The sequence below is a fragment of the Miniopterus natalensis genome, chromosome 4 (genome assembly GCF_054644295.1).
Source record: "Miniopterus natalensis isolate mMinNat1 chromosome 4, mMinNat1.hap1, whole genome shotgun sequence".
In the NCBI taxonomy this organism is placed as follows: domain Eukaryota; kingdom Metazoa; phylum Chordata; class Mammalia; order Chiroptera; family Miniopteridae; genus Miniopterus; species Miniopterus natalensis.
The window spans coordinates 40,388,028-40,402,373 of NC_142084.1; the positions used below are offsets into that span (position 1 = coordinate 40,388,028).

The 14,346-nt window shown below is 40.4% G+C and overlaps 1 protein-coding gene across 1 annotated transcript in view; it reads right to left on the bottom strand.

The window, feature by feature from the left end:
* TTC29 (tetratricopeptide repeat domain 29) overlaps window positions 1–14,346 on the bottom strand; it is a 100,480-nt gene that overhangs the window by 16,887 nt on the left and 69,247 nt on the right. Inside the window, exon 7 of the mRNA XM_016206863.2 lies at window positions 2,894–2,985. Within this exon, the coding sequence (XP_016062349.2) occupies window positions 2,894–2,985 (92 nt within the window). The remainder of the gene's footprint in view (window positions 1–2,893; window positions 2,986–14,346) is intronic.

Below are 14,346 nucleotides of genomic sequence, written 5' to 3' on the forward strand. Positions count from 1 at the left end.
ATCCTAGGCGTGGCTAACCTCTTCCATTTCCTTTAAAGAGATAAAATATGTTTATAGAGAGGGCTTCCCATTAGCGAAACATGTGCAACTGCACAGGTTGGGAAAAAGAGATTTAGAGGTGATGCTAAGCTCCATATGCAGTTTGATTGATTTCTCAGCCCCACACCACTGTCATTTCCTCTATTTTGGTTGTGCTCCATTTCTGCTAATCAGAGGACAGTTTCAGAGTATGAAAGGGATATATGTGTATGTGTGTATGTGTGTGTGTGCATGTGTGCATATATCAAAAACACCAAGCCCTTGAAGCAAAAATGTTTTTAAAAACTACCGCTAAATCCATATAAAAGCATTTCCAGTAGGTAGTGGGCTTGATTTAATAAGGCTTCTCAGATACTTTGGGTGCTGTTGTCTGCCTGTATAGAATTTTTATTTTTGAAACATCTGTCCATCTCGAGAGTTATTTTACACTCATGGTGAAAGAACAGGCCGAGGCTTACACTCTCCCACAGGCTCTTCCATAACCACCAGCAACGCTGCAAATGGCAGGTTCGGACTGGAGAGCTTGCTGTGCCTTGGAACACTTTAGCCCTAAGACCTCAGAAGCAGCAGCTCCTGTATTCTTGTGCACTGCATAACATTATTAAATTAAACACCCATGTCCACCATATAAATCACTGATGGTTTCATTTGCAATTTGGTAGATGGGAATTCTTATAAGTGGAATTCCTTTCATTTGGCATAAAAGTGAGATACGGATAAATCTTCCTGCCCATTACACATTTGCCCCAAGGCAGGTTGCTGGACTGCTGAGAACGTTGGAAGTGAATTGTCCCTAAGACTACCCAAAACACACCCTACTTCATGATGTGTCAAATCCGGCTGTGCCCTTTTTTACACCTGGAGCCCAAGTAATACTTGAACATTAGATTGTCTGTTGTTGCTATTGCCAGTACTTACCAGTAATTGTTCAACTACCCCTTAGCTTTTACTGTATAGACCAGGAATTCAGATCCTGGAGCGGAGACACTAAAATATTCTGGATGAAACACCAGGTTAGCAGGTGAGAATTATTTTGAGAAAAACTCATGCATCCAGAAATTTCAAAAATAATTCTATTTTTGTAACCAAAGGGGCATTTCAACACTTGTCTGATCCTGTGTAACATAGTTAAGTGCTCAATATATTTGTAAAAGAAAATATTTTTCCCTGGAGTTTTATCTCTTTAGTTATGTTGAGATACAATGTCATTTCGTAAAAATTATTTTATAAACACATTAAAGGATACATTTATTTAACTGTACAGGCTCAGGACAGGTCTGCTACTACAAAGCAAGACAAATAATCCAACCAGTTTTACTGATTCTGGGCAATGCTAACAGTAGAGTCAAGTAATTTAATAATCAAAATGAGCTGGGCAAAAGGCCACAGGGTCTGTGTGTTCCAAATAGACATTAAACTGAACACTTACGAATCTCTTCTTTGTGTTCAGGCATTTGCTTCTCTTCTGGTGGTTATTTGTAAACTAAAAGTGTAAGGGACAGCTGGGTTGATCTTCCATGGGTTAGTTACCAATCTTTACTTGGAGGAACCACAACGCTCATGTCGTTCTGCCTTCCTTGAGTAAAGATCCATTCTCTCCTTATAAATATGTCCACATCCCTAACCATGCATCCAGTGACGACTGCCTTGCATTTTATTTGGCATTTTGTAGGGCACCTTTCATTTCATTGGTATTAGACTTTAATATTTAATTATTTATTTATTTAATATTTAACAATTATTATATTGGCAATGGTAATTATACAATGATGATCTACTTTTAGTTCACTAGGCATGCAATGTTTTAAATGACTTTCGAATAACAATTTTACCTTTTAAAACACCACTCTCTATATATTTACAAGTGAAATACAAATGAGAAGAAATTAGAACTTGACACAATCTATATCTATTATTATTAGCACTACTACCTTTATTAAAAAGCTATATCTTGTATATAAGATACAACAAAAAACAAGGCCTTAACTTTGATAACTTTTCTTATTCTTAGACTATCTTTGCTTAAATTATAATGATGCTCCTATATAATGCAAAGATGAAATGGAGTGTACAATGAATGAAGGGCCAATCATATACTTTTTATTTTTAGATTTTAAAAAATTGATTTTGAGAGAGAGGGGAAGGGAGAGGTACAGAGAGAGAAACATCGATGTGAGAGCAAAACATCAATTGGCTGCCTCTTGCACACCCCCTACCTGGATCAAGCCCTCAACTTGGGTATGTGCTCTGACCAGGAATCGAACCAGCAACCTTTCAGTGCTGAGCCACACCAGGCAAGGCCCAATCATATACTTTCCATGGAAAAATTTGTATCAGAAGTTTTTCCTGTATACTTTTGTTAAATTTTCTGTTTTAAATGAAGTTTTAGGAATATCATTTTGCACCCAATTGTTCCTCCAGATATGCTCAAAGGAGAGATGTCTTAATGGAAGACACATGACTGAAGCATAAATGGAAAGTTTCCTCAAAGAGGAGATCGGGAAAGGCTAAGGTGAGCCACAGTTACTGAAGCGTACTATATATTTCTGTGCTCTCTGCTTTTTTAACCTGTGAGATGTGACCTGATTTTTCCCTTTCATTCAAGGTCATCACTAAATGTACAGAAAATCAAAAATAAAGTAATACAAAGGAGGAACAGACAAAGAAGAGTTTAGGTGAATATCTTAAAATATCACATTGGTTTAAAATAACTTGTGATGAAAGGGTCACTTAAGAAGGGCACTACTTAAAATTTAAGCAGGCAGTAATGGAAAGCGACAGACCTCAAACAATTTAAGTCTTTCACAGCTGAGTGAATTCACAGTGACAGGAAGACAAGGCTGTGCTAGCTTACCTCTGCAGGACCTTGGCTATTGCTTCGTAGGCTCTCCCCAGGCTGAGGTCATCATCCAGGTCCGCGGAGAGTCTACTGTAAGTGTTGAGGTCCTATCAGGAGGAGAAATACGTATGAAGCGTGCAGCGCGGCCAGAGTGATTAAAATTAATAGTTGTTTTTAATGTCTCCATAAAATATTTTGTTTATTAAAAATTCATGCTGGTTTGGTTTATTTTTATCTATAGTATAACTTGTTTCACAGCAATCTCTTTAAGCTGTGACAGTGAGGTCTTACTTTCGTGAAAATAATTCTTTTCCTGCACAATCCAAAATCTTCCAATTTATATAACTTAGGTGTGAATAAATAATTGAATGGCTTGCAACATTATTTTAAAATATGGGACTATTACCTAAGGTAATATAGAGCAGATTATAATATTCTACTATGGGAGCTTAAATATCACTTTCCTTTCTATAAATAGCTGTTTGAAAAGCATGAATTTAGGTGCCAGGCAATTGCTAAATCTATCATTTTATTAGACGCATTTCTCATGGTTTGAACACGTATTCAGTATACACTAAAAATATTTCTTACAAATGTACTTCATTACCAACAATCTCTTCAATAATCAAAAGATTATGGCTGCCACAGTCAAACGCACGATATTAATTTAATTTAAGGCTGACACCATCTGTATGGGGCCGTTTCCTTCCTCTTCTTCCCCCTCAATGGCCAGGAGGACGAAAGTATGTAAAACCAAACCCCCATTCTTTCTCCTTCCTGCGCTGTTACCTGATCCACACTATTACACACATGAGGACACAGGAAGTCTCCGAAGGCCTCCATGGAAATCCTTTTCGCACATTTTCTAAGAAAGAATTAGTGAGAGTCAAGTATTTGACGGCGCTGGGAGAGGGTGGGCGTGAGGGAGGCTCAAGGGCGGCTGGGGCCTGGGGGCGGCGGCCGAGTTGGGCACCTAAGGCTTAAGCATCAGAGGCCGCGCTGGCCCTCGCCTTTACTTTCTACACGTTTACATTTGGGCACTAACTGCAAGGAGGCCATTGGGATACCTCATAACATTTGGGTGTGGTGTGGCTTCCAAGTGAATGCTTGCTATATACTGATATTAAAACTTACTCGCAGATACATACTGACCCAGTGTCTTAATTCCCACTAAACCTGCAAAGTTCAAATTTTGTATTATCATTTTTAAGTTTTTTAATAAGCCTCGTATAAACCTGAGAATATTCTTTTCACTCAGTCTTGCAGACTGACAACACCTAGATTTAGTCAGATATGGCTTGATGTAGAGCTTTCTGAATTAAGGGGCAGACCCCCTGAATTTTGTGAATTTATAAAAGGCCTTATTGAATCCAAACATCAAAATTTGAGAAGACACTTTCTAGTGTCTTTTTTGGTCCATATATTTTTATATGATATTCTAGAACTTGAAGATTAACTATTATATTTTGTGCCAGAAAAGTTTGTTTTCAGCAAATATTGTTACCGCGTGCCAGGCGCTATATCAGACCCTAGGAAACCTTAACTAGCAGAGAACACGCTCGCAGCCCTCATGGCCATGCTGTGGGACAGACTGCGGACGGGTGCAAGTGTGTGAATGAGCGATGGCCGAAGGCAGGTTTCTCCGGGGCTTACTCGGCGCTCACACTGTGCCACTCCCCCAGGCCCTTGGCCACCACAGGCCTGAAGCGGTGCCGTAACATAGGAGGGTGCCCCATTTTGTCTAAGAGGTGGGACTCTTCAGCCCCAGGATAGGAGGGTAGGTGCCTGAGTAATTACAGGTAGATGCGTCCATGTTGATGGCTCCCATCCCACAGCAGTGTGCCGTGCTTCCAGGGAGCAACAGGGTAAAAAAACCCAGCTCAGTCTGGGGTTTGGTTTAGGCTTCAGACTTGATTCTATAGAAGCTTCCTCATAGAGCCAGATGTGGAATGGATGCTGGAATGAATACTAACCTTAGAGTAAGAAGACTTGGTTTCAAGTCCCAATTCTTTCATGCCCAACATATTTGGGCCAGGAAGACTCCCTAAGCTTAATTTCATAAGAAGTAAAACAGAAAACCCACTTCTGAGAGCTGCTGTGAGGCTGCCATGGGATTATATAGAGTGCTACGTAAACCTTAGGAGAGGGAGTCCTTAGGAATCTGTTAACCAGCTTTTGGTGAAAGACTCCTGGTGAAAGCTTCCCTTCTTTTCAAAGTAAAGACACACATTTTATTTGTGGCTCAAGAAAGTTCCTCTCTCTTTTTCACCTACAAACACATGGGCAGTGGGAAGAATACAGGTCGCCACTGGTCCAACAGGGAAACAGTTAATTGCATGAAATCCATGTTGAGGTCCTCAGTAAGTGCAGCAGGGGAGCTCGGCTAAATCAAAGACAGGCCCCTGGCTCCTCAGGAAAGTGAGCACTATTGCGAGAGAGTAAACCCAGACAGGCGCAATCGTAAGGGGAATTCAAGGCAACACCCAGCAGATCGGTGAATTGTGTAGTTCAACCTGAGGGGAGTTGAAAGGCCATTTTGCAAAGCAAAAATTAAAAAAACACCCATAGAAGTAAGTGGGAAGATAGCATGGGTTATGAACTCTGTAGAAAATAAAGATGTTTTATATTGATCTCATAGTAAGCGACTTCTTGTTTTTTGAAGTCAGCAAGATGATATTTAAATTTTAGTCAACTAAAATTTAGTAAACTAGAATCCTCAACAAAGACTGGAACCTTTTTCCAAAGAATACTGCAAGTGAGGAAATACAGCACAGAAACTTGAGGAATCCACTGTGTTTGATTGACTGGCCCAGTGGCATGCACTATGTCAGAAACAAGCCCAGGGCCGGGAGATTAAAATCCAGCATCACGAATGGAAGAGGAGAAAATAAAGAATCTCAGGTACAAACTATTTTGATAAATTGAAAATTCATTATATATCTTTACATTTTATGGGCAACGAACCTAATCAACCTTTATCAAAAGACAGAGAAAACACTGATTGGGCATGCTGCTAGGTAAATTTCAACGAACTTCAAACTGCACATGATAATGAGGTTACCAAAGTTGGAAAAGTCAGGCCACACACCTGGTAAAAACTGAGTGTTACATGGCCACGTGATCAAACTGCTCCAGTGATTTCAGTGAATAAATGCAGATGAAGGTTTGAAACGATTTCACTGGAAGTTTTAGAGGCAGTGGACTCTATCTTCCCACTAGAATGAAATTTATTTACTTGGAAAGACATTTTCAAATAAAATCCAAGTTCTTAAAATGAGATAATTTCTATCGGTCACCTAAAATCAAAACCATAGCAGCAGATATGAAAATTCATAGCAGCAGATATGAAAGTCGGGCATTTGTAAGTCACTGATGCCTAAAAAGGTAACTACAAGCTATTTTCATTTCCTCTCATCATCACTTTCTTAATAACACTCAACACCTTGAGGACCAATGTATTATGCAAAGAACTCCTCTAATACATTCACTGAGCTAATTAGATGTAACTGCAAGGGAAAATTATATATGTGTAAAACATAGGCATTATTTCAATTCAAATCTAATATATATGTATGTTCATTTATATATATATATTAGATATAATCCTGCTCTTAAAAATCTTACTAGACAAGGCAGTAAGACTTACAGACACTGAAATTGTATAGTACTTTAAGTCTGCATAAAGGGCTAAAAACTTAGTCCAAAGACATTAATTTATTAAATACCACGCGGCTCCCATGGTCCAAGCCTTGATCTTGGTATTAAGGATACAGCAGCGAAAAATGCAAAATTTCTGCCCCCACACAGTCTACATTGTATTTAGACGATGGGGAGACAATTTGCAATAAAATGAACAAATAAGTGAATTTCAGATAGTCTTGAGAACAATGAAGAAAATACAACTGGGAATGGCTTCATGTGGGAAGAGAAGCTCAGTCTGCATTTTAAACAAATGCTAGGAACCGGTCAGTAGTGAGGACGGCGGCTTGAGCAAAGGAGTGGTCACGGGAGTGAGTGATGTAATAAGAAAAAAAGCTTTACCAGGTACAGAGAAGCCACAATGTCCAATATAAAAGTTTGTTTAAAAGTTCATACATAGAATGTTTTATCTAGAAACAGGGACTAACTAATCAAAGTTCTGATCGATGATATTAAGTGACAAACTGTCTAGCTGCAATTTTTTTGATTACAAAGAAAGGATTTGATTATTCTAAAAGTAAGGCGGGTCATTCCGTTTCACCCATTTATTCTACATGCACGTAAAAGTAGTCTTTTGTAGGACTTAGTTTTTGTCTTTCCACTCTCAAGACAGCTCAATGTGTTTGGTTAAAACTTGCCACATTGAAAGTGGAGCAGTTGGATGCCCTGGCTCCCATCATTCCAAGTTTTCAAAATTGTATCCAGAGTGGTTCCTGTGCCTAGGGAAAGGAGGGGAAATCTTCTTCTTTCTTCTCTGGCATAGTGCAGAGCATGCACAACTCAAACTAAAGTTGATCAGTGATGTGAAGTTTAATGGGCCTTGTGTTCTGGCTGGTAATTCTATCTACCATTGTGTCTGTAGGAAACTAATTCAATGCATAGAAACTGCCATATAAACAAGTATTCCCATCCAGTCCATTTGACATAGAAATTTTGTAATTTTGCAAAAATTTCAATGAACTCCGATCCTACTTTTACATCATATATATATATTTTTTTTCCTACATGCAGTACATTTTTTTCTCCAGTCACCATCCTCCCACACTGCTCTCTCTTAGTTATTTCAACATTTGAAATCATTTGGGACTTTTACTCTGAGGGCATAGACCAGACTTTGGAAGGGCCTTATGGGATAATGAATACTATTTCCTTCTGGGTGCTCAAATTTTCTCCAAATATCACAGGCTTTCAAGTCAGGCAGGTCCACTACCAAGCTGAGTGACATGTGTTGAGTGGCTCAATGCCTCAGGTATAAAATGGAAATGAATAAAGTCTACCTTGAAAGGATGTTATAAAGTTCCAATAAGATGAGATATTTAAAAGCACCCACTAAGGTCCTGCTACAAACAGAGAGTCCTCTGTGATTGTCCAGGTCACATGTGCATGAAAGTTGCCCTGATTCTGAGCTATCATTGCCAAAATCCCATAAGTTATTTTTTATAAATCTAACTAGAAATTGAAAGGTAAAGAATCAAAAGCCCGAAATTTATATAAATATGTGTGCATTTTTCCCTGCCCTTCCCCCCACCATTCCTACAAAAGTTTGAAACACAGTTGTGTATAGGGCACTTTTACTAGCTAAATAAAGGTACAAATGGAAAGCACATACGGTAAAAATAAAATACATCTCATTAAAAAAATAACAGTACCTACACTAAGGATTTGAATGAAGCTTAATTTTCTCCAAGTACTTATCTAACCTATCAGTTCTTGAATGGGGGCGATTTTGCCCCCACTGGGGATATTGGGCAATGTCGGGATACATTTTAGGTTGTCACTGGGAGAGGTGCTCAGGGCATCTAGCTGGTAAAAGATTCAGCACCTCACAGTTGGCAGGACAGCCCCTACAACAAAGACTTATCCGGCTGCAAATGTGTCACTTCTGCCTACTGGCCCAGGTTGCGTTTTGAGGGACAACTCAAGTTGGTTCCCCCTCCCTATGACAGGTCTTCCAGGCCTGAAGGATGGCTGCTTTTCCTTGTCAAAGCCCCCAGACTCACAGAAGCACCGGGATGCTCTGAAACAGGTGAGGAGACACCCCAACAGTTTAGCTGCATCCGAACGTTTCATTTCTAGTTTCGTCCGCAAGTCTAAGAGTTCTAGGAGAGTTTAAATAAACCCACCTGGACAAAAACATGTCTGAAAAACCATAAAGGGGCATCCATCAGATTTGTCTGCAAATAAGAAGTTATGAGTCCACTGCCTAGGGTGTCTGTTTTTGTTTGTTTGTTTTTCGGCCTTTCTTTCTGCCCACGTGAAAAGGCAGCCCCGCCCGCATTTCGTTGCACATCCCGCACTAGCTCCACACGGTGCCGCTTCATAGCGAAAGCTCGCACTGGGCTCCACGCAGCGCAGTGCTTTGAGGAGAAAGAGGCAATGATGCAGACTTATTCTCGCCTAATAGGAAATGTAGAGATGAAAAAAGTCAAGTTGCCATCTTGAGCTTGAAATCATTGTCAAATCTCATCGGAAACACATTTATTCTGATTTCTGGCAATCTAACCCCCTTTAGCCATTTCACAGTTGGTGAGCAGAAAGGATGTTTCTGCCTCATTTACAGCGTCTGAACATGAGTCAGACAATCAACGGCAGCATTAGTCAAAGAAATCAATGGCTAATGACTTCTGACAAGCACGGCAGTAACAGGCTGAGGACCAGACTGGGCAGCAACAGCAGTCAGAGCGGTAGGCAATGGGGGAAGATGACAAAAACGGGCGGACAGAGCTGGCCTCGAGTCACTTAAGGACTCATACCCTTTCTGCAAGCGCACAGCATCTGTCATGCAATAAACATAATCCTTTCCTACAAATATGTTATACTGAATGAACGCTAAGGGCCATCAAGAGTGTGGCTCTGCAAACTATAATATACAAATGTAGCTAAATATTTTGCATTCTGCTCAAACTATTCCTGGGTTGAGAGTAGTCTAGCCTTGCTGTTTATAGTGATCATGTGGAGCACGTACACTTTCTCCCTGAAATGCCCTGCTCATCATTTGCACTGTCTGCTAACGCACTGACTGCTTACATCACCCGGCACGTACAGGGAAGGCCATGCGGTCCAGTGCAGAAAGGACTGAGTGTTAAAAGTCATGAGTTCTAGCTTCTCTTCTGCCCTGAGCTCGGGGTCTGATCTCGAATAGGTCATTTGGCTTTTGCTTCCAAGTCTGTAAGATAATGGTGTGGGACTAAATGATCTAGAATTCTCTCTTCTAAAAATATGGCTTTGATTTGAAGACTCTACATGGATATATTTAGTGATTCAAGATATGCCCTAATTGTTTTCAATAATTTATCTTTGGTTTTAAAATCCTGATAAATTTGTTTGATGTTTAAAAAAATTTCTTTTAATGATGACTCATTTCATTCTATTGAAATTTTATTTTCATGCTTCCCCCTCACTTGAACAATCTTTTATCATCTTAATGAACTGCTTTTCTTTTTAAAATCCTACAATGGAATAGATGGTAGTAAGGAGAGCTGAATCTATAATGCTTTTGATTCATATTAAATAACAATTGTTACAAATGCAATGATCAGTGCTCTTCAAAATCAGCGAATTTTTCTTTTACAGTCTGAAATTTTTAAGAATCCTTAATTTTCATAAACTGAATTAGAGTTGCTAGTTAATCTCTCACATGCTAGGAGTTTGTATTTTCAAAAGCTATGAAGATAGCACTATACCTTAAAAACTTTCCAAGAATCTTTTTTCTCTTAAAACTCTCTGTCTACACATCCATACACAGATTATTCTCAAACTCCAAAATAATAAGAAAAAATTCCACTTACAGTTAAAAATAAAAGTTTCCTAAACAATAAATTGGAATACACTGCTCAAAACTGCCATTTCCTAAAGTGGTCATTATAGCTTTGTGCTATGTTAATGAGGGACATATTAATGAAAAATTTTTATTCTAATTCTCAATTATTATTTTCTATGCTATAAATCCGAAAGCATGGAACTATTTATCCTGCACAGCCCAATCATAGTGTGAGTTATATTTTACAGCACCTTGGAAAGAAAATTTCGCTGCCCTTCATCTCCTGCTAGGGAAATCCATTGGAGGCTTTGTTTTATATATTGTTAGGGGCCCTGGACAAAGTCGGTCCAGGAAGCTGTAGGTGATCTCATCTAAAATGTTCTGCCCAGTGGAAGATTATAGTGATTATTTAGTCCAGTCGTGTTCTCTCAGGCAACCCAGACCCAGGGAGCAGTTAGTAATGGCAAGAGTGGGAAGGTGCTCAGAGATAGGTGACCACCAAGACAGTGACCAAGTTGTGTCAATAGAGGGACTCAAACCAACCGCTGCGCTGAGGGGGTAATGAGAAAACTCAGCCCCTGTCTTCCAGGGGTCCTCCAGTTCCCCCAAGTCTTTCAGTCTGGGAGGCCCACTGTCTGCCGATCCTGGTGCTCCTGGGATAGGGTCTCTCTGGCTGCCACAGGAATCTTTGCGATCAACCCCCTTACTTGAGGTAATCTGAAAGACTCTTTTGCTTACACCCAAAGAACAAGGCTGAGAAGTACTGAGACATGAAGGGCTCTCCAGAGCGGCGGTGGCAGGTACGTAACGCCAGGCTCTCTCCCCCGCGCCCGCGGGGAGGCAACGCAGGCGATTCTTGCCCGGCAGTAGGCCAGGGGACAGGCCCCATAAAATGATTAGCGTCCACTGTCAGAAAAGAGAGGCAAAAAAGAGCTTCCTGCACTTTGTTAAACTAAGAAATTCCCAGGCTCCACTTGGCTGTGTTTATTTGAGGATGAGAAGTGAACATGACAAATAATCCCATTATACGGCGTTACCAGTACTTTCTGTCCTGTGTTATTCACGGAGACCAAAGACAGCGGTGGCAAGATGAATCAGACGAAGTGCCCGTCAAAGCTAATCTGAGCGACCACGTCCTGCCACTCGCTCCGCCAGTGCAGGGAGGCCACGGGGCCGCCCCGCGGGGCCCTGGGACCCTCACCCCAGCCGCACAGGCCTCCGCTGCTGGATGCGCTCGGCTCCCCCACCCCACGGCCTTCTGCCCGCACCGCCCTTTGCGATTTCACATCCCACTCTCCCGGGGCTTGTACACACACACACACACACACACGCACACACGCACACATGCACACATTCACACACGCACATGCACATGCACACACATCACTCCTTTGTGCTATCCTAGCACTTACCACAGCATTATATGCATCGACTTATTAATGTTTTTCTCTCTTCAATTAGATCATAAGTGCCATGAAGACAGGAACCCTATGTTTTGCTCTCTTCTGTCCCCCTAGCTCCTTATTTTATGTTAATGTTAAATATTGTTGAATAAATATGGTAGAGCCCTTGGAAAGTAGTGAAGTACTTGCAGAAACATTAATGTGGATATAATGATGTCTTGTATAATATACTATAGCATATTATATTATATTGTATATAACTATTTGGCTTAAAATAAGCTCTTATATAAATTATATATTAACATATATATAATATATATTAAACTTTATTATATGTTTATAATAACATTATATAATGTTTTGCATTATGTCTCACTTGATAAATAAAAAATGCATTTTATAACTATGGGACATGGAAAGTATATGAAATTTTTCAGTTAACAGCCAGTGCTGGAGAGTTCAAGTATCAGAAAACACGCCAGATTCCCAAAGAAGGAGTTAAATGATATTTCAGAATGACATCTGAACCCCTCTCTAAACGTGTGCTTGTTTCATCCAGTCACATTCTCCAGTGAATGTTTCCCCATTACGAAATTATATTAATTAGCCATGGTATCTTCCAATCTGTGGAGGGAACACAAACATCTTTTTCTCTTTTTCATCTAGAATGATGGAAGACTAATATAGTTTCTACTTTCATAAGCAATGACTTAAGACAGAGAAGTAAGCCATGAAACGTCACCAGCTCGGTGACAAACCGAGTTCCTCAACTTTCCCCAAAGTGGCCATGTACCCACCTTCTTCCACTTGACCTCTGCACAAAATCGTTTCTGGCTGCACAGGGCAAAACCCAGGAGAGTTTTACATTATTAGTGAGTGACTTTCTAGATGGTTTGAATAAACACTACTACTGTGAAAATGTCTGCATTTCTTCACGAACCAGTCACCACTAGGAGATTCATCTTTCTCCTGGCAGGAGCTCCATCATCTAGTCATAATCCCTTTTACTAGGTTTCTTCCTCATTTAAGACAGGCTTCCATAAAACTTCATTTTGCTTCCCCCTTCTCAGAAATCCATGAAAGCCCTGAAAAACATTTTGAGCATATTCTCTCTGCACAATTTGATGTCCTTCCCGCCACAAGCCGTTATTCTGGTAAACTCGGTAAACCCTAATTTAGATCCACGATGTAATGCCTTCGTATCGGGCTATGCGAACACATTTCTTTAAAATAAAACATAGTAGGGAAGCCTTCCTCTGAATGCTGGCACACAGAGGAAGGCCTGTCTATTGCCCTTTTGCTGTGATAAAAGAGACAAGAAAACAATTTATGAGTCATTTCTATTCTGACAGATGAGACAATGAGTGGAAACGTGACGCCTGCCAAGAGCTTTTATCAAGTAGGTTGTAACAACTAGTAATACGGGTAAATAATAAATGGCTGGGATCTTAGGGGAAACAGTGGCAATATGAAACGATTTTTTATACTTCTGATGGGGCTCTGCTACTCTTGGAATTCCCTGCCTTCCCAGTAGAGTGTTGGCCTGACAATAAACAACAGTTTAGTACTTTATCTAATCCCAGCCAGGAGGTGAGTTCAACAGCGAGCTTTTGCAGATGTTCACATCCAATAATCTATCCATAATTGATGAAACAGGGAGGTCAGATGTAATGGCTGCTACGATTCCAGCAACAAATAAATGGTTATTGACAAAACAAGCCAGTGTGGCACAGAGCGTGAGCGGTGACAGGCACGGGACAGATGCCTCAGCGAGCCGTGTGGCAGGAGGACCACGCTGACACATGAGCAGACGGAGGCGACTTGGAAAGGGAAAGGGAGGTTGCTGAAGGGCGGAAAAAGATGGAGACAGGCTGAGCAGGAGAGGAAAGTGACGAGCAAGCCCCGGGCAAGGCTGGGGACCTGGGTAAGTACCAGTGCGTGAGCGGCTCCGAACCGCCTCCGAGCGCGTGCACGGTGACCCAGGCGGCCGCTGGCTTTGGTCACCAGCTGCCTTGCAGAGCGGATGCGTGAGGTGCCTTGGTGCCCAGACTGTCCCACCGAGGGACACTCACCGAGACTCTGTCTAACATTTCGGATTCCTGTTCCCCTATGTATTAAAAAAAAAAAATCTAGGAGATTCATACATGCAATTTTAAGAATATTTGAAGATAAGCCAAAGATGTAAAATTGTGAAGCCAGAAAATTTCTCAAGCATGGGACTAATCCTGAAATACATGCAGCTTAAAATCAAATTTACTGCAAAAAACTGTGAAAGGCAAAGTTTTCTTTAATAATAAAAAGCAAACCCTGCACTCTATTCAACTCAACCCAGGCAAAGGATATAATAAAGACATTAATCGAGTGTACTTTTATTGACTGAATAAAATTCAAGATATTTGAACCGAAATAAACAACTGAAATCTTACACTTCTGTTCCAGGGTTAAAAAATAATGTTTTCCACAGTTTACTATGTAATATTATAGAATGAAGAATGGTAGAATGAAATGGTAGTTATTACTGCCATAGGTAGTCATAAAGAGGCTTGGGACAGAGATGTTTTAAATATTAATATTCCTAAAATCACTTAAATCAATTTAACACTCTT